Source organism: Gracilinanus agilis, chromosome 2, assembly GCF_016433145.1.
Source record: "Gracilinanus agilis isolate LMUSP501 chromosome 2, AgileGrace, whole genome shotgun sequence".
Lineage (NCBI taxonomy): Eukaryota > Metazoa > Chordata > Mammalia > Didelphimorphia > Didelphidae > Gracilinanus > Gracilinanus agilis.
Window position 1 is genome coordinate 290539812 of NC_058131.1, and position 19112 is coordinate 290558923.

General features: G+C 41.0%; 1 protein-coding gene across 1 annotated transcript in view; it reads right to left on the minus strand.

Annotated features, from left to right (window-relative positions):
- Nucleotides 1-1354: 1354 nt before the first annotated feature.
- LOC123233651 (cholesteryl ester transfer protein) overlaps nucleotides 1355-19112 on the minus strand; it is a 34614-nt gene continuing 16856 nt past the window's right edge. Inside the window, exons 5-13 of the mRNA XM_044659713.1 lie at nucleotides 17827-17988; nucleotides 17563-17742; nucleotides 11416-11466; nucleotides 7731-7898; nucleotides 5030-5097; nucleotides 4196-4238; nucleotides 3076-3148; nucleotides 2421-2506; nucleotides 1355-1701 (exon numbers count right to left, since the gene is read on the minus strand). Coding sequence (XP_044515648.1) covers nucleotides 1627-1701; nucleotides 2421-2506; nucleotides 3076-3148; nucleotides 4196-4238; nucleotides 5030-5097; nucleotides 7731-7898; nucleotides 11416-11466; nucleotides 17563-17742; nucleotides 17827-17988 — 906 coding nt within the window. The 3' untranslated portion in view covers nucleotides 1355-1626. The remainder of the gene's footprint in view (nucleotides 1702-2420; nucleotides 2507-3075; nucleotides 3149-4195; nucleotides 4239-5029; nucleotides 5098-7730; nucleotides 7899-11415; nucleotides 11467-17562; nucleotides 17743-17826; nucleotides 17989-19112) is intronic.

Here is a 19112-nt window from a genome sequence, read left to right on the forward strand (position 1 = left end):
AGGTAGTAGAACAGTAACAGCTAGGTAATCAGAGTTAAGTGACTTGCCCAGGGCCATATAGCTAAGAAGTGTCTGATGCCATATTTGAATTCAAATCCTCCCAATTCCAGGCCTGGCTTTCTATCCAATGAGCCACCTAGCTGCCTCAAGATGTCTTCATTTTCCATGAGCTTTGTTATGAGTTCCATTTTGTTTCCTACAAAAAGTTGATTTCTCTTTTTTTGAGGTTTGTGAACAATGTGTTTGTAAAGAAGGGAAGTCAATGACAACACATCAGGGGAGAATCATTTAGTGTTTTCCAGATCTTTAGCAGGGCAGGGGAAAAAGGGATTCCTATGAATTAAAGAGATGAGAATATCCAAAGAACATACTTGGCCCTTTATAAAAAACTCTGACACAAGAGTTAGATAAAGTGAGGGAAGATCATAAAAGACTTTGAATGACAAGGTGAGAATGCCAAATGAGGAATCTGGACTTTATCTCATGGATATCATTGACAGTTCTCGAACAGAGAAGTGACATGACTGGAATGGTGTTTTAGGGAGATTATTTTGGCCAGTGATGGTGCACAGGGGGGTGCCAAAGGGTCAACGATCCCCTTAAACCATGCCAAATCAACCAACAACCCATTGCTTCTTGTCCTAGCTTTTCAGAATTGCAGAATATAAGAGCTAGAAAAGGCCTTAGATCCAGTACAATCTTTTCATTTAATAGAGGAAGAGACTAAAAGCTTAGAGAGGAGAAATGATCTCAGAATAAGGGTAAGATGAGATGAGTCTTCGAGATCATCTTGTCTAACTCTCTCATTTTAAAGGAGAGAAATTTTAGACCCACAGAAGTAAACCCACCGGTTGAAGGTCACCCAGTAAGTGTAGGGTAGAGGCGGAGTTAGAAAGCCATTATGCTTTAGGATTCTGACACAGTCCTAATTTCAGGCTTTGCTTGTAGGAGGCCCTCAGTCCATGATATGGCCACCATATGAGCACTGGGGGAGGCAAGATATGAGGAAATCTTACAAGGAAAAGGATTTGCTTTATAAAAATAACAAGGTTGGTGGCAGTTCCATGAAAACGAAAACTGAGAGACCACAAGGAAAACCTATGAGAGACAAATGGCACAGAGAAGGGGCCTGAGGGAGGGGTCTAACTACCCCATGTTTTTTGGACAGAGACAGACACACCTCCATCTTATCCAATCTCCCACTAAAGAGGTAGTGTGATTCCCTGTTTATGGTCAACATTGCTTTAATGACATTATGACTAATGCCAATAGGAGCCTGTGATAGCTTCTGGCTTCCTTGTAGAGTAGGGGTACAGGTTGGGGAGGGAAGTGAGAAGACAGCAGATACCACCAGTGTTCTTTCTTATTTTCTTGGCCTCATTTTTCTTACAGGCAAAGGGGGATAAACAATGAAAATACTAATGAGAATAATTAGAATAATGACAATTTGACAGATTTACAAAGTAATGTGGACCCATGCTCTCATTCAATCCTCCCAACACTCTGGTGAAGTGCCGTAAGATAAGTGTTCACGATTATCCCCATTTTAAAGGTGAAGAGACAAAGGCAGCCTTCCCCAATTTCTCTTTGGTTCAGCTGGCCAGGTGGCCCCTCTTTGGCTTTCTTCTAGATGATGGTTTGAAGGAAATCCTCTAGCAGATGCTGGGGGAATCCAAAGTCCATCTGGAGAAGCAGGTAACCCTGAGGAAAAAAGGGAAGAAGGTGGTGGGAGAGGAAAGATTCAGACCTGGAAATGGTCTCAATAATCATTTCATCCATCCCTTTCATTTTACAGATGAGGAAACCAGGGATCAACAGTCTGAAGTGACTTGCCCGAGGTATTATGTCAGAGGTGGGATTTGAACCCAGGTTTTCTGACTCCCGAGCTAGTGCTTCTTCAATTTTCACCCATGCCCTCCTGTAAATCCTCCATAGGTCAGTCCTCCAATAGGCTGGGGGCCTTCTTCTTGTTCTCAACATCACAAAGGTGCCACAGACCCATTGAGTTTGATAGATTGAGTGCTGAACAGAACATTCCCTTAATAGTTTGAGCAAATTCCCCAAATGCTCAGGGTTTTCAGAAGTATCCCTCTTTCCTCTACTCTTCATGAGGAAGAAAAGTATAAATTACTCCACAGACTGCCAGGAAGGTACCCACTACTTCTCTGAGACTCTCTTACCTTGGGACAGAGGGGTATAGAAAATCAGTAAGAGGAATGTGATTGGGAACTAGATGGAATCTTAAGCATCATCTGTGGCTACTCCCTTCTCTTCTCTCTACCTCCATTTTACAGATGGAGAAAAAGAGGCCTATGTATTGAGTGTCCTGCTCAAGGCAACCTGAATAGTAAATTAGATCTCCTGAGCTTATTGGAGTTAAAGAAGGCCATGGAGACCTTGATTCCCAACTCTTTACTCACCTTTTGGGTGATAATTTCAGGATTGATAATATCAAAGAGGTCCAAGCCTTTACTGTTCAACAGTGTGGTGAGTTTTGGCTCAAGCCCTATGGAGAGAATGGGGTATAAACCCATGTAGTAAGTCCTTGGAGCCCTAGAATGTACAGCAACCAGAAGTACACAGTATATGAACACTATTTCCATTAAACAGATGAAAAAAGCAAGATTTTGAGGGTTGAAGGAACCCAGGCTAGATGACATCCCCCTCAGGACTTACCTGGCTATCATAGGGTTTCCTATTCCAGTGAAAAAACCCTTTAGATCCTGGGAGATGGGTGCCTCCCTCTTTAGAGGCTCCTTAACTATTCCATCAATATGTCAGAGCTAGAGCTGGAAGCAATCTCAGTGTCCAACTAGTCCAATTCCCTTATTTGTTGAGATGAGGAAATGGGAAACAGGTCCAGGATAGTTAAGTTATTAGACCAATGTCACCTAAATAGTGAGCATCAGGGTCTGATATTTGCCCAGGTTTTCTGATTCCACAACCAGTGCTCCTCCTACTGTCCCAAACAGCTTAGAGACTGAGGATTTCTTCCTTAGTCTTTGTCTTTGGCCTGATAACCCAAACCCATCAAGCCCCTTCCAGCTCATCCTTACCCCCTACAAGGATACTCACAGGAGATGACTGCAGGGATGCCCACCATGGCTGTGAGGGTCTTCAGGAATTCCTGGATTGATTCTTGGCTCTGCTGAAGGGAGAAATTATAAGGGAGAGAGCCCCGGCGTGAGAATAGAGCTCATCTGTTACATGGAACTTTCAGATTTCCAGATAGGGAGGAGAGAGCTTCCAGGAGTATATGTTTCCTCCCGCAATTTCTCATCATCCTGAATGGCTGCCAGTTTATTAAGCTGCCAAGGGTCATGGTCATTTTTATCACCCACCTCACTCATTCTCTTCCTTCCCCCCACTTAACTACTCCTCATATGATAAAAGCAGCTGATACATATACAATATGCTTTGCATAAATGATCTCATTTGAGTTTCACCAAAGTGTATACTACGGGTATTACTATAGAGTGACTTGCCTAGGGTCACATAGCTACTAAGTTTTGGAGGTGAGATTTTATCTCCTAGCAAGGTTCAGCACTCTTTCTATCAAGCCTCTTCTATAATGCATTCTCTCCTCACCCTACCCACACTCCCATTTATGACAGTGTTTTATACTTTTCAAAACATCAGAGTGATACTTTCATTAACCCTTAGACAGGGCTGGATTTGATGCTACCTGTCCCAGAAATGGGATGGATGAATGGATGAATGAATGAATGAATGAATGAATGAATGAAGTGACTTTGCCCAAGGCCAGACAGTAAGTTACTTATGGAGCCAGAAGACCGGCTTATATATCCTGTTCAATTAACATTATGGTAAGCCATAAGGAGCTCTCTCCCCTCAAATATAAATTAAAATAGGGTAAACAATGGGGAAAGCTGGATGGCTCAATGGATTGAGAGCCAGACCTAGAGACAGAAGGTCCACTTCCTAGCTGTGTGACCCTGGGCAAGTCACTTGACCCCCATTGCCTACCCTTACCACTATTCTGCCTTGGAACCAATACACAGTATTGATTCTAAGACAGATGGTAAGGGCTTTTAAAAAAATAGGGAAAAATAAGAGGGGAAGAAGCTAATTTCCTTTGAGCTTAATGCCTGGTTTCTTTCCCTTGGCCCCAGATATGAGGATACCTACATAACAGGGTTAAACTCTTTTCTATCTTCTTCCAGGGTCAACCTACCGTACATAACGTAGAGGCAGAACGGAAGGACTTATGGTGAATCCTGTAGAAACAGAGAAGAGGGGAATGTTGTCCTTCTATGGCTCCCAGTTTTCTATAGAATCAAGTCCTTAGCCTGCCTGTCAAAGCCTTCCACCCTCTGGTCCCCAAACTACCTCTCCAATCTGCTTCCCCCTCCCCCAGAATTCACTGTTTGCTCCAGCCAGACTAGTGTCTTCACTATCCCTTCCACAAACCATGCATTCATATTCTCATCTCAGCATCTTCTTGGACGCTGTTCTCATTCCATCATCCCCTCTCATTTCTTTCTTCCATGAACTTTCATTTGTTTGTGATCTTCACTAGGTACTTAGAACTTTCAATTCTGGACCAGCCATTCCACTGGCAGAGAAAGCACCCAGTTAACTTAGTTGATGCAGTTAGCAACTCTTTCGAATCCATTAGTCTTAGAGAGCTGCTTGGGGTACTTGCCCAGGGTCACATGGCCAAATTTGTCTAAAAGAAGCCTTGAATCCAGGTCTAACTGACTAGAGGCAGGCACTCTATTCACTACACCATACTTCCTTTCCCTTGGCAGGTACTCAGCTACTGTCAGTTCTTTCTTATAAGTTGTGTCTTATTTCTCTTACTAAACTTGAAACTGCTTTAAGGAAGGAACCTCCTTCTATTCCCAACAAGAATCTGGCATAGGACTGGACACAAAGAAGCTCTCGGTTTAAATTAACTAAAACATTACATTAAATTAATGTAAAGTAATCAATTAAGCAGATTAAATTCAGTGTAAAGAGATCTCCTGCTCCATGACCCTTCCCTCCCTATCCCAGTGAGACTTACTGGAAATCAGAGAGGTCTAGAATCAGTTTCTTGTCTTCGTAGGATGCCTGAATGACAGTCACAATGTCCTAGGGAGAAAAATCCAGACTCAGGTCTTGCCTTTATCCATATCCTACATTTTTTTTTGTTTTTCTTTGGTCTTAAACCATTACCTTAGAATCAATACTGATTATTGGTTCCAAGGCAGAAGAGCAAAAGCTAGGCAATTGGAGTTTAGTGAGGCTCAGAGCTAGAGAGTGACTTGACCAGGATCACTCAGGCAGTGATACTTCTCTAAAACAAGCTTTCTGAATCGTGTTTGTGATATGAATCTCTGGTTAGCTGGTGAAGCCTGTAGGTACTTTAGAATAATCTTTTAACATATAAAATAAAATACATAGGATTACAAAAGAAACCAATTACATTGGAATACAATTACCAAAAATATTTTTTAAAGGTCATGGACCCCCAGATTAAAACCTCCTTCTAAACAGAGTAATTCTGAGAGAAGGATGTCCCACTGATCCTGTGGGTGCTTTCCCCAAGCATTCATTTTTTTATTAAATACTTTCCTTTTTGCCTCAGGTAGAGTATAAGCTCTCTGAGAGAAGGGACTATCTCATTTTTACCTTTATAAGTCCATATTAATACCTAGTCAGTGCCTAATTAACTTAGCACATAGTAGGTGCTTAATTAATCTAGCACATAATAGGTACTCAATTAATCTAGCACATAGTAGGCACTTAATTAATCTAGCACATAGTAGTTGCTTAATTAATCTAGCACATAGTAGGTGCTTAATTAATCTAACACATAGTAGGTTGTTATCCCAGCAGATAGATTGATTAGAGCTGGCAACATGGAAGATGTGGCTCATATATAATCATAGTTGCAACTCTAGGCAAGCAAGGTTCACAAAGTGAACTAGCTTGTTGTAGAAGTTACAGGTTTCTTCTGAATCTTTCCTTTTTCATGGAATGGATACCTTTTGTCCTAGTAGTGGGTGCCTTGAGTTGCCTCATAAGAAACTGTATGAAGATAGATAGGAAGACTATGGGGATCAGGTTAGGCTGCTCAGTGGATTGAAAGCCAGGCCTGGAGACAGGAGGTCCTTTGTTCAAATCTGTCCTCAGATACTTCCTACTTGTGTGATGCTGGGCTAGCCATTAACCCCAATTGCTTGGCCCTTTGCACTCTTCTGCCTTGGACCTGATACTTGGTCGTGATTCCAAGATGGAAGTAAAGTTTTTAAAAAAGGAGAAGATTATGGAACTAAGTGCTCTAGGGAGAGGAATCATAATATTACTATTATGGCCTCTAAGACATTGGGTAGACCCCTCGTGATGAACTTAAGGAAGGATATGAATAAAAGCAGGATAGACAGACATGGATGGGTTATGATCTGTATTATTGGGAAGGAATGCCTCAATCAAGTAGATCCCAGATGTTTCATTCAATTAAGGCTTTCTATAAACATTTATGAAGTGCCTACTATAGGCTAGGCACTGTGCTAAGTGCTAGAGCCATGAAGAAGAATCAAAAGACTGTCCTCAAAGAGCTTACATTCTAGTTGGGGAGATAATATGCAAAGAAACCCATACAAAATAAGTTTGAATATTTAAGAACAGAAACTGGCCATTTATATAGAGCTTTAACTTTTGCAAAGAGTTTTATATTGGTAGCATATAGAACTACTGATCTAAAAGGGTAATCAATCCATCAATAACATTTTTAGGCATGAGACACTGGTAGGTGTTGGGCATTCTAGAACACAAACAATGAAAAGACCTCAAATTGAAAGGACCTGGCATTCTAATTGAGGAGATAACACATAGATGTGAATATGTACAGAAGAGACCCATCTTCTACAGAGAAGAAACACAGAATGAGACATACATTTTTGGGGTATGGTCAGTGTGAGAATTTGATTTGCTAGACTATGTATGTTTATTAGGAGGGTTTTCTTTTTGCTATTATTATTATTATTGTTCAATTGGAATAAGGGAGAAAGAGGGAGGAAGAAGAAATAAATATTTGTAAAAAATAAAAATGAGGGCAGCTAGGGGGTGTAATGTATAGAGTGATGGGCTTGGAGTCAGAAGACCTGAGTTCAAATCTAGATTCAGCCATTTATTAGCTGTATGGCCCTGGGCAAATCATTTCACTCTGTTTGCTTAAAAAATAAAAATAAAAGCATGAACTCCGAAAAAGAAAAAATATATACATAGCTTAAATATAAAGGGAATAAATAGAAACTTGTAATAAGTAGCAAAATATAAGATAGTTTGGGAAAGGTTATCATCATGTTACAAATGTTATCATCATGTTACTAAAGGCCAAAAAGGGGAAAAGGACTTGCCCAAAGTCACACGAGCTTGCTAGTAACAGAGCTGTGAGTAGAATCCTGATCTCTGTATGCCCTGTCCAGAGGTCTTTCCATCATCATACTGGGTACGGTTGGGCCAAAAGCTAAGGGAAAGAACCTTTGGGCTTGGGAATATCTGATGAGAGCAAAGTCCTGGCACCAGGACACTGCCGGAGCTGGGGCAATTTTATGCAGGCAGGAGAAGGCATGTGTGCTAGTGACATTGTGCCCAAATGGGGGAAGATGATTCAGATGTGATTCTCAGAATTGGAGAGGAGAGTCAAGGATGCTTGAGTTCAGGCCAGGGCCTAAGGCTGAATCTGATGACATCCAGGTACCAGAGTGTAACACACCCACCTCTTCAAAAGAGAATGCCACCGTTGGAGCCCGGTCCTGGTGGAGTAGTCTGATCTCCACACTGACAGAAGACTTGACTGTGGTGCCTTCTGGTTGGCAGGTAATTTGGGGGGCAGTCGAGCTTCGAATCTCTACCTGGGAGTCACTGAAGGAAGAATGCTGAAAAATCTGCAAGAGACATGAACCCACCCCCCGCCCCCATGCCAGAGTTAGAGATCAGGAACCTGGAAGAGATGGTCTTGTCTGCTTTTCCAGGGCAGAGACAAGAGTTTTATTTAGCAAGCAAGTTCAACTCTATGACTGATAAACATATATATATATATATGTTCTGGCCATTCTTTTTTTTTAATCTTATTTTCTCTCTTAGAATCAATTCCACATATTGCTTCCAAGGCAAAAGAGTGGTAAGGGCTGGGCAATTGGAGTTGAGTGACTCCTCCAGGGTCACACAAATAGGAAGTGTCTGAGGTCAGATTTGAACTCAAGGCCTTTGTCTCCAGGCATGGCTCTCAATCCACTGTGCCACCTGATTGCCCCTGAGTTCTTGCTATTCTTGCAAATAATATTGCATCCAATGCAGTGCCTTTTCACTGGCTGTCCCTTATGCCTAGAAAAACTATCCCTTCTCACCTCCAAATCTTAGCTTCCTTCAAGATTCAGTTCAAATTTAACCTTCTTCAGGACTTTGGTGGTGTCTTTTCCACCTCGTCAGGCCTTATTCCCCATCTTTGCCTAGTGCTATTCCTTCCCATTTGCACTCTATATATCTTGTATACTTATGTGTTTAAATATAGTATATATATAAATAACAATAATAATTATTATAGCTACATATTACTTAAATAGCACCTACTATGTGCCAAGCACTATGCTAAACATTTCACAGATATTATTTCCTTTGATTCTCGCAGCAACCTTGTGAGGTAAGTGCTATTATTATGCTCATTTTACAGAGGAAGAGACTGAGGCAAACAGAGGGTTAGTGACTTGCCTGAGGTCATATAGCTAGCAAGTCTCCGAGGGACTTTGTTTACATGTTGTCTTCCCCACTAGAATATGAGCTCTTGGGAACCAGGGTTCATGTTTTTGCTTTGATTTGTGTCTCTAGAACTTGGCACAGTGACCGGCACGTGGTAAGCTTGTTGATCGACAGACACAGGCTTTGAGGACACCTGCTGAGGTGGTAGTTGCTGACCTTAACTAAGGACTAGAGCTCGTTGGCAGCCCTCTCTGGATAGGACTTCTGTCCTTAGCAGCTGGGAATCCTGGTACTTTGGGCAGATTCATTTGAGGGAGGCTAGAAATCATGATTTTTGTGGTTTAGTTGGTTTTCAGTCATGTCTGACTCATTATGACCCTATTTGGGGTTTTTCTTGGCAGAGATACTAGAGTGGCTTGCCATTTCCTTCTCAGGCTCATTTTACAGGTGAGGAAATTGAGGCCAACTTGTTCAGTGTCACCCAGCTAGTAAGTATCTGAGGCTGGATTTGAACTCAGGAAGATGAGTCTTTAAGACTCCCAATCCAGCATTCTAACCACCACCTGTCCCAGAAATCACAATATGAGCAATCAGTTCTCAGTCTGCCCATCCCAGAAGGGGCTCCCATGCTACTCCTTCCCCTAGACTGAATAGGGGACAGAAGCATGTTCCCTACCCTGTAACATGTCTCTGGAGGGCACAAGGTCCTTATTCCTGAAAAGTACGAAATAAAACAAGCAGCAGAGAAATATATCCTTTTCCTCAAAGAAGCCAGAACCCCAAAGAGCCTTTTTCCATGGTTGGCAAGAGATCAAGAGGACTACAGCCTCGCCCAGCACTTGTTCATAAGTAGCCCAGGAGCTGACCAGACCCTTTCCTCAAGGCTGCATCTCACCTGAATAAGCAATTTCTTTTTAACAGAATATATTCCCATCTGTTCCTTATCCCAGTGGTGATCTGTCAATCATCTATTTGCTTTCTCTTCCTTTCCTTAGATGGAGGCAAACCATGCCTCACACAAATATCACTGCCCTGGTTTAAAGCACCAAGCACCCCATCCTAGTTACAGTTTTGATTGTAGTTGGAAAATAATGATAAAACATGATATATATGCATATATGTGTATGTATTTATTACTTTAAGGTTTGAAACTTATTTTATATACATTATTTCTTTTGAGGTAACTAATGAGTCTAAAAGGGATAAGATTCATGATTTTGATCTCATCAGCCCCAGGCTCTAACTCACTGGTTTAATCATTTCATTATAACAATCATGACACGGCCAATGCAGGAATTTATTCTGCTTAACTAGACAAATTTGTCACAAGTGTCTTCTTTTTTATTTCTCCCCCCCCCCCCCCAGTGACAGGAGGAGGTGGCAAGGAGAGAAGAAAGATTTTTGCTCTTTAAAAATAGAAAGGGTATTAGAAATACAAATTTTTAAAAAGCCTGGCAACCATGGATTCTGAGACCTCGAAGACCCCCTAGTTCCAGAAAAAAAAACCCCAAATCTGTTTTTGAATGATTGTGGGTTGGGTTCCAAAGAAAATGTGGGTGTTCTTGGCAAGGTTTGGCTTAGGAAAGGCAGTTAGCTAATTAGCTTCCTGGCTGCCTCTGCAAAACATGTTCAGTATTGGGCAAATCCTCACTAATAACAACACTGCTAATTCTCAATTGGGGACAGGTAGGTGGCACAGTGGATAGAGCACCAGGTCTGGAGTAAGGAAGCCCTGAGTCAAATCCAGCTTCAGACACTAGTTATGTGACCACATGCTAGTCTCTTTTCCTTGTTTGCCCCAGTTTTCTTATCTATAAAATGAGCTGGAGAAGAAAATGACAAACTACTCCAGTATTTTTGCCAAGAAAATCCCAATAATGGGGTCATGAGGAATCAGACACAACTGAACAGCAACAATAAATTATCGATTATCCACAGTTGGATTATTTACTTTATAAGCTTCCCTGTTTTTGGTAATATTGACAAAACGCTTTCCCAGGAGGATCCACTCCATCCTCCAGCATCCTCCTGCCCCTCTTCAACTCCTCAGAGGGCTTATAAGTAGCTTCAGTTGCCCAGAGTTATAGACCAATATAGCCCAAGAAAAATTTCCAAGTAGCCAAAGCTAAAATAGAAGTATCACTGTGTGACCCTGGGCAAGTCACTTGACCCCCATTGCCCACCCTTACCACTCTTCCACCTATGAGCCAATACACAGAAGTTAAGGGTTTAAAAAACAAACAAACAAACAAACAAACAAATAAATGAATGAATTAATAAATAAATAAATAGAAGTATCAAAGATTGTACATAATTTGGAATTATCTGCACTTCTGGCACTGTGTCTGAGATGCTGAAAAAATGCTTGTTGACTGATAGATTGTACTAATGGAGACTGCTAGATGTTGAATGGTGGGATAAAGGGTAACCTGACTTTGAGAGAGGGCAAGCAATTGAGTCACACTAATAACTTTAGGGGATCCACTCCTTAGGGGAGGGTCTGAGACCGTAGGGCCCTCTATGAACCCCATAGAATAGATTTTGCCCACCCAGGCTCAACCCAACCAGGGAGATCAGGGAATTAAGGGTGCTCCTAGGGCTGGGCTTGGATTGGATTGGGATGTATGAGGTGACCTGCCAGATCTCCCCCTTTTCCCCCCACAACAAAATGTATCCAAAGAACAGCCCATCCAGTACTGAAGTTACCTCTCGCAAGATATCTTGGTTGGTGTCCAGGCCTTTGTCCTGCAGCAATGCCTGCAAAATAGTGAATGGGAGGGGATGGTTTGGGGAGGAAGTCGGTGTGATGGGAGGAGGAGATTGCTTTCTTTCTTTGACCTATAAGATTCCTTCTGGCTCTGACAATCTATGAATGTGGGAGGTGATGGGGGCTTTGTCCCTTGTAAATCTACCCTTCTCTTTAGAGCCAGACTCCAGTTTCTAAATTTAATCAGAACAAGTTCAGAGGAGCTTAAGCAGGAATAACTTGGCCACGAAGCAGTGTGGGTCAGGGCTGGGGAGGGCGGGGGAAGAATGGACGAGACAACAGCAGCTTCAAGGAATAAAGATTACTTCCCTTCCTTCATTCAGCTTGGCTGTCTTGCTTAGGTCTCACACGTGACATTCGATTCTCCTAGCCCCGTGTGGATCCCTAGAATGCATTCTCTCCTGAATTCTGCCTCTTAGAATTCCTACCTTTCTTCAAAGCATAGAATAAGAACATACTTCCATATAAAATCCTTCCTGATCCCCTCAGTTTCTAGTGTACCCCCTAAATTACCCTGTATTACTTTTGTATATAATTAAAAAAAAACATACTTTCTATTTGAGAATTAATATTAAGAATCAATTCCAAGAAAGAAGAATGGTAAGGGCTAGGCAATTGGAGTTAAGTGACTTGCCCAGGGTTACACAGCTAGAAAGTGTCTGAAGTCACATTTGAACCCAGGACCTTCCATCTTTAAGTCTGGATCTCTATCCACTGGGTCACCTAGCTGCTCCTCTTTTGTATATATTTATATATCTGAACATGTTTTTTTCCCCCTCAATAGAAACTAAGTTCCTTGAGGGCAGGATTTAATATATATTTTGTATTTATTTTTCTAAATATGAATTGTTTCCCCTCAATAGAATATAAGCTCTTTGAAAGCAGGGACTCTTATTTTTGTTTTTGTCTTCCCAGGACCTAACATAGTGCCTGGCATATAGTAAGGGCTTAATAAATGCTTGTTTTTAATTTGTTTGGAGTCAGAAAGTTTGACTCCTAGTTCTTGACAATTCCAATACCCATGAGACTTTGGGAAAGACACTTCATCTCTCAGGGTCTCCATTTCCATATCTATAAAATAAATGGCAGAATTGGACTATGTAATCTCAAAGGTTCATTCTAACTTCAAAATCTTCTAATGCCCAGAAATTGAATCTTGCTACTAATATATGCATTCATTCTTTCAAAAAGAACTTATTAAATTCCTTCTTATTTGCCAGACAATTTGCTAGGTACTGGCAATACAAAGACAGAAATGAAAACACCTCTGCTTTCAAGGAGCTTACATTCTACTGGGAGAAAACAATATATATTTTGAAAATAAGCACAATATATGTATGTAAGTATGCATGTATGTATATACATATTTATGTATTAAGTCCTGCCCTCAAGGAACTCATATGCTTTTTGGGAAAAACTATGTGTGTATATCTGTGTATGTGTGCATATATATGTGTGTGTTTTATATGTATATAATATTTAATAATATAATGATGTAACAATATTTAACAATACATAATATATTTAAAACACCAGAAATATGTTGAATAACTGCTTAGGAGGAGGATACTAGTTACTTGGGGGATCAAGAAAGACTTCTTATAAGAAGGGGAATTTGAGCTGAATTTTGAAGGAAAGTAGAGATTTTCTGATGTAGAGATAAGGAAGGACTGCATTCTAATAGTAGGGGACAACCTGTGCAAAAGTATGGAGATTGGAGTCTTAATTTTGAGCTCGATATGCCTATGGTATACCCATTTGGAGATGCCCAATAGACAGCTGGTGATGTGGGATTAGAGTTCAGTGGGGCTGCCTGCTTGCAGAGATCTGGAAGTTGTCTGCATAGAGGAAAAAGTTGGACTTGTGAGAGCAGATGGAATTCCCCAGAGAGTGTGCTAAGAAAGAAGAAAAGAGGTTTCAGGACAGAACACTGGAGTACACCCACATATGGGATGGGAGGTAATACTATGTATGTGGGGGATGATGACAAAGATGATGATCTGTGAAGAAGTCTGAGAAGGAACTGTCAGACAGATAGAGAGAGAGCTTTGTTATGAAAACCAGAGCAGGAAAGTAATTCCAGGAGGAGAAGATAATCAATAATGTGTTATTATTAGATCTAGCAATTAATAGATCATTGGTAACCTCAGAGAGAACAAATTCAGTTGAATGGTAAGAGAGGGAAGCCAGATTGCAAGGGGCTGAGAAGTGAGTAGGAGGTATCAGAAAGTAAAGGCAATGAGTATAGTTTGGATATGGAAGGGAGGAGAAATGCAAAATGGAAGCTTGAGAAGACAGTGGGATCAAATAAAGGGTGTTTTTGTAAAGTAGTGGAACCATGTTTATAAGCAATAGAGAAGGAGGCAATGGATAAAGAGAGATGGAAAATTAAGGACAGAGAAGAAATGATAGAAAGAGGAGAGCTCCTGGAAGAAATAGGGATCAAGGGCACAAGTAGAGTGGTTGGATTGACAAGGGAAAAGGCTACCTCTTTAACCTGAGACTGGAGCAAAGGAGAATTTAGTGAGAAAGGCATAACATAGAGGTATATTGGAACCTAGAGTTGAGGAGAAGAGGAAGCTATGGTCTCAATTTTTTATTGAAATTATAATATTATTATGATTGAATCATAATATAATATTAAAACACATAATAAAATAAAATATTTATATTTATAATTATTAACCAAATATTAATTATTAGAATCATTATAATATTGATAATTCAATTTTCTCTAGGACTTTGAAAGTTGCAAAAAGCTTTCTTTACAATAACTCTGTGAGGGATTATAAATATTGTGACTTGCATTTTTACAGACAAGATAATGCTAAATCAGAGAAATAAAGGGATTTGTCCAAAGTCATTCAGTTATTTAACTGTCAGAGCCAGGGACATAGGTCTCCTAACTGATCCAGTTTTTTCTCTCTCTCTCAATCATGCTCTCTCTTTCTCTAATTCTTTCTCTCTTCCTTCCTTCCTTCCTTCCTTCCTTCCTTCCTCCTTCTGTATTATAATCAGTACTGTCTATATTGGTTCCAAGACAGAAAAGCAATAAAGACTAGACAATGGGAGTAAAGTGACTTGTCCAAGGTCACCCAGTTAGGAAGTGTCTAGGCTAGATTTGAACCCAGGACCTCCCATCTCTAGATCTGACTCTATCCACTGGGCAAATTAGTCGCTCCCTCCATTGCTCTTTCCACAATACTATGCTTCCTACAAATGGTAAGAACCCCAAACTAGAAGTAAAAAACTTGAGTTTCAGTCACCTGCACCCTCTGTGCCTCAGTTTCATCATCTGTAAATAGGTCCAGTAATCCTTATTCTGCTTCCCTTTTAGTACTATCATGGGACATTGGAAAGAAAAGCTGGGGTGGGGGTGGGGGGAGAGAAGGCTATAAGCTTCAGGGTTTTATATAAATATGTATGTGTGTAAGTATGTATATGTACACACACATATATATTTCAACAAACCTTGAGGTTGGATTCCTGGAACCTTATCTACGAAGTCAAACATAGAAGAATTTTTGTGAAGAATTTGCTAAGGGAAAGAATTGGAAACATTTGGAAATGCATTGACTTGTGAATAGAGTGGAATCTACTCCTCCAAAGTCATCTACTTCAACCTATGCCTGAATAAGAATCCCTCCTTCAGCAGCAGATGCTCCAATAAGGGTCATTCAGACTTGGCTTGAAGACCTCCTCTGAGAGGTAATACACCACCTCCAGGTGCCACTCACTCCACTTTGGGACAGCTCTAATCATGCTCTATCCTAAGCTTTCTCTTTTCCAGATTCTACTTTTCTTCCAGTTCCTTCAACCAGTCTTTACATGGCTTTTATTATCCCCTCTGCCCTCCTCTGGACACTTTCCAGATAATCAATGTCCTTCCTAAAACACTATGACCCACCAAAGTATTCAAGATGTGGTCTACCAGTGTGGTGACTAGAGAGCTGGACCTGGGGTCAGGAAAACCCCAAATTAAATCTGGCCTTAGACACTTACAATGTTACCTTAGGTAAGTCATTTAACCTCTGTCTGCCTCAGTTTCCTTATCTGCAAAATGGGATAAAAATAGTACCTCCCTACTAGGGTTGTTGTGAGGGAAAATAATTATTTTTGTATTAATGAAAATTTTAATGAGACAAAAATTAAATTATGCAACTAAAACCATTTGGAGAATAATTTTTCTCTTAGGAAATATGACAGCATGCTTTAAAGTCTTGATGTAGTATTTATTTGTTTTGTTTGTTTTAAACCCTTAACTTTTGTGTATTGGCTTATAGGTGGAAGAGTGGTAAGGGTGGGCAATGGGTGTCAAGTGACTTGCCCAGGGTCACACAGCTGAGAAGTGGCTGAGGCCGGATTTGAACCTAGGACCTCCCGTCTCTAGGCCTGGCTCTCAATCCACTGAGCTACCCAGCTGCCCCCTTTGGTGTAGTATTTATAAATGTTAGTTGCTGGTGGTGGTCCTCCTCCTCCTCTTCCTCCTGCTGCTGCTGCTAAAGAGTAAGGAAGCAATCTGACTGTCTTAGTCCTGGACACCATTACTCTCTTTATGCAGCCTAAGATTGCATTATCTTCTTAAAACTTAGCATTTTTGGCTGTTTTTTAACACTGGTGCTTCATATTGACCTTGTGTTCCACTAAGACTTCCAGATCTTTTTTTCAGACAAACTGCTCTCCATCCATGCCTCACCTTTCATGTTTGTGAAGTTGTTTTTGTTTTTTTTTTTTAATCTAAGTATAAGATTACATTTTTCTGGGGGCAGCTGGGTAGCTCAGTGGAGTGAGAGTCAGGCTTAGAGACAGGAGCTGCTAGGTTCAAACCTGGCCTCAGCCACTTCCCAGCTGTGTGACCCTGGGCAAGTCACTTGACCCCCATTGCCCACCCTTACCAATCTTCCACCTATGAGACAATACACCGAAGTACAAGGGTTTAAAAAAAAAAAAAGATTACATTTTTCTTTGTTACATTTCATCTTTTTACATTTGGCCTAGAATTCTAGGTTATCAAGATCCCTTTGAACTTTCATTCTGTCATCTGGTAAGTCATTGCTATATCTCTCAGCTTTGCACCAGTGGCAGATTTGGGAGGTATTCAATCTGTGGCTTTATTTAAATCATTGATAAAAAATGTTCACCAGCACAGGGCCAAGTTCAGATATATGTCCTTGTACAACTACAATGGTGGTCCTTTTAAAGATGGTGTGAGGGTGGGGGCAGCTTGGTAGCTCAGTGGATTGAGAGCCAGGCCTAGAGATGGGAAGTCTAGATTAAAATCTGACCTCAGACACTTCCTAGCTGTGTGACCCTGGGCAAGTCACTTGACCCCCATTGCCTAGCCCCTGTCACTCTTCTGCCTTGGAAACAATACATAGTATTGATTCTAAGGTGGAAGGTAAGGGCTTTAAAAAAAAAAAAAAAAAAGATGTTATGAGAGAACTCCCTGGAAGTAGAGGAAGATCATTTTTTATCAGATACTTCAGGGATAAAGAGAAAGGACTGGACCTGTGATGCCACTTGTATAGATACCTTTCAGGAGAGAAAAATCCCTCTACCAAAGTAGGCCAGCACATTTTTTAACAATTTATATTCTTAAAGAATTTTCCTGAGCATTGAAAGATAAGGTAGCTTGCCCAACTCAATGTGTTGGAGGCAGGTCTTGCCATATCGCTAATTCCCTACCCACTATGCAATATTTTCTTACAGGATCTAATTACATATAATTATTAATCCTTATGGAAAATTTTAGTTGATCCAAGTTTCTATCTGGATAGCCACTCATTGGGAATGTTATGAAGGGGATTTCTGTTCAAGTACAGCTGGTCTAGGTGATTCTGTAAGTCCCTTCCAACTCTGAGATTCTGTGATTCTAGAATAAGGATTTAGTTTACCCAAATATCCTTTCTGAAGTGAGTTGGAGTACTAGCAAGTTTTTCCATAGCTATGTCTCTTAACTCAGGCAAAGATGGATATTATAACTCCCCCTCCAACACACACACACACACACACACACACACACACACACACACACACACGCACACACACACACACACACGCACGCATGCAAGCCCATCTCTTCTGACCTTGAACTCATCTCCTGACAGAGTCAACATTAGTCTCTTGTCCAGGAAGGCAGCCTTAGCCAAGGAGCTTAAGACTTTATCCGAAAACCAAAAGTACAGCATTCGGGATTCACCGAGGAGGTTGGGGTTGTAGGTGGAGTCTGGAAGGATTGATGATTGGTTCTTGTAAGTCAGAACACCCTAAAGAAAACAAAATCAGAGGGAGGTGAGAGAACTCCAAAACTTTATTTTGTCAAGTTATCATCAACAATTTAGTCAATTCACCAGTCTGCATATGAATGTTGGACAAAGTTCATTCTCCCTGCCTTCCAGCATGTCATCCAGGTCCTTTCTGTAACTTGACATCAGGTGTTTCACGTGCAAAGAACAGAGACCGGAATTAATATCAGCAGCACAGTCCTTTTCACTGTTCAGCAATGAAGAGATTTAGATTCAGAAGACCTTGGTTCATACCTACTGCTACTAACCTTGTGACACTGGGCAAGCTGCTTTACTCCTCCGGTAGTCAGTTTTGTCATCTGTAAAATGAGTGGGGGCAGTGGACTACACCTCTGAAGTTCCTTCTAGCACTAAATCTATGATCCTGTGATCAGCCCGGGTCAGAGAAAATTAGAAAGGGCAATCTGATTTCTTGCTCAGACCTTATCATACTCATAAATATTATCCTCCATGAAAGAAGTCTATATGGTAAGAATCAGAATAATAGAGTTTTAGATCTGGAGAGAACCTTATTAGTCATCTTGCCCAACCCATAATTCAAAAGAAATCCTTTCTACAGCACACTCACTAAGTAGTAATCCAATTTCTGCTCAAGATCTCCAATGAGGTCCTCCTCCACCACTTCCTGAGGCAGCCACTTTGGGAAAACTCTCATTGTTAGTATGCTTTCTCTCACCACCAACCTAATTAGAGCTGCTCCTTTGCTAGCTCTCCTCGCTGCTCCTGGCTTATCCCATGCTACAGCTTCCCCTCTGCTAGCATGATTAGTCAGTTGGTTGGATCTAACTTGCAGATGGAAGAATTTGATCTCTCCCCCAATTCAGTGGTGATGGTAAAGAAACAAACAGGAAACACGGTAAGACCTGGGACAACTATTCTGGAGAGAAATAGAATTGATCTCTGAAACAGACATTAGGAACGAACCCTAGAGAGTAAAGCAAGGGTGGTCTTTTGCCACAAATCGGGTCCATGGGAAGAGGGCTGGGGTGGATCATAGGACATAGAGCTGAAAAGCACCTTAGATAGAACCTAATCCAGCCTTCTTATTTTATAAATGATGACTAGAGAGATGAAATTAATCACCCAAGGTCTTAAACCAGTATCAGAATTGGAACCCAGGTTGTCTGACTCCAAATGCAGTGCTCTTTCCATCAAACCCAGTTCTCTCCCAGATGCTATTGGTTTAAGAGATATCCAGAAGAGCAGCTAGATGGCACAGTAGATAGAGCACCAGATCTGGAGTTAGGAAGTTCCTGGGTTCAAACCTGACTTCAGATACTTCCTAGCTATGTGATCCTGGGCAAGTCACTTAACCCCATTTACCGAGCCCT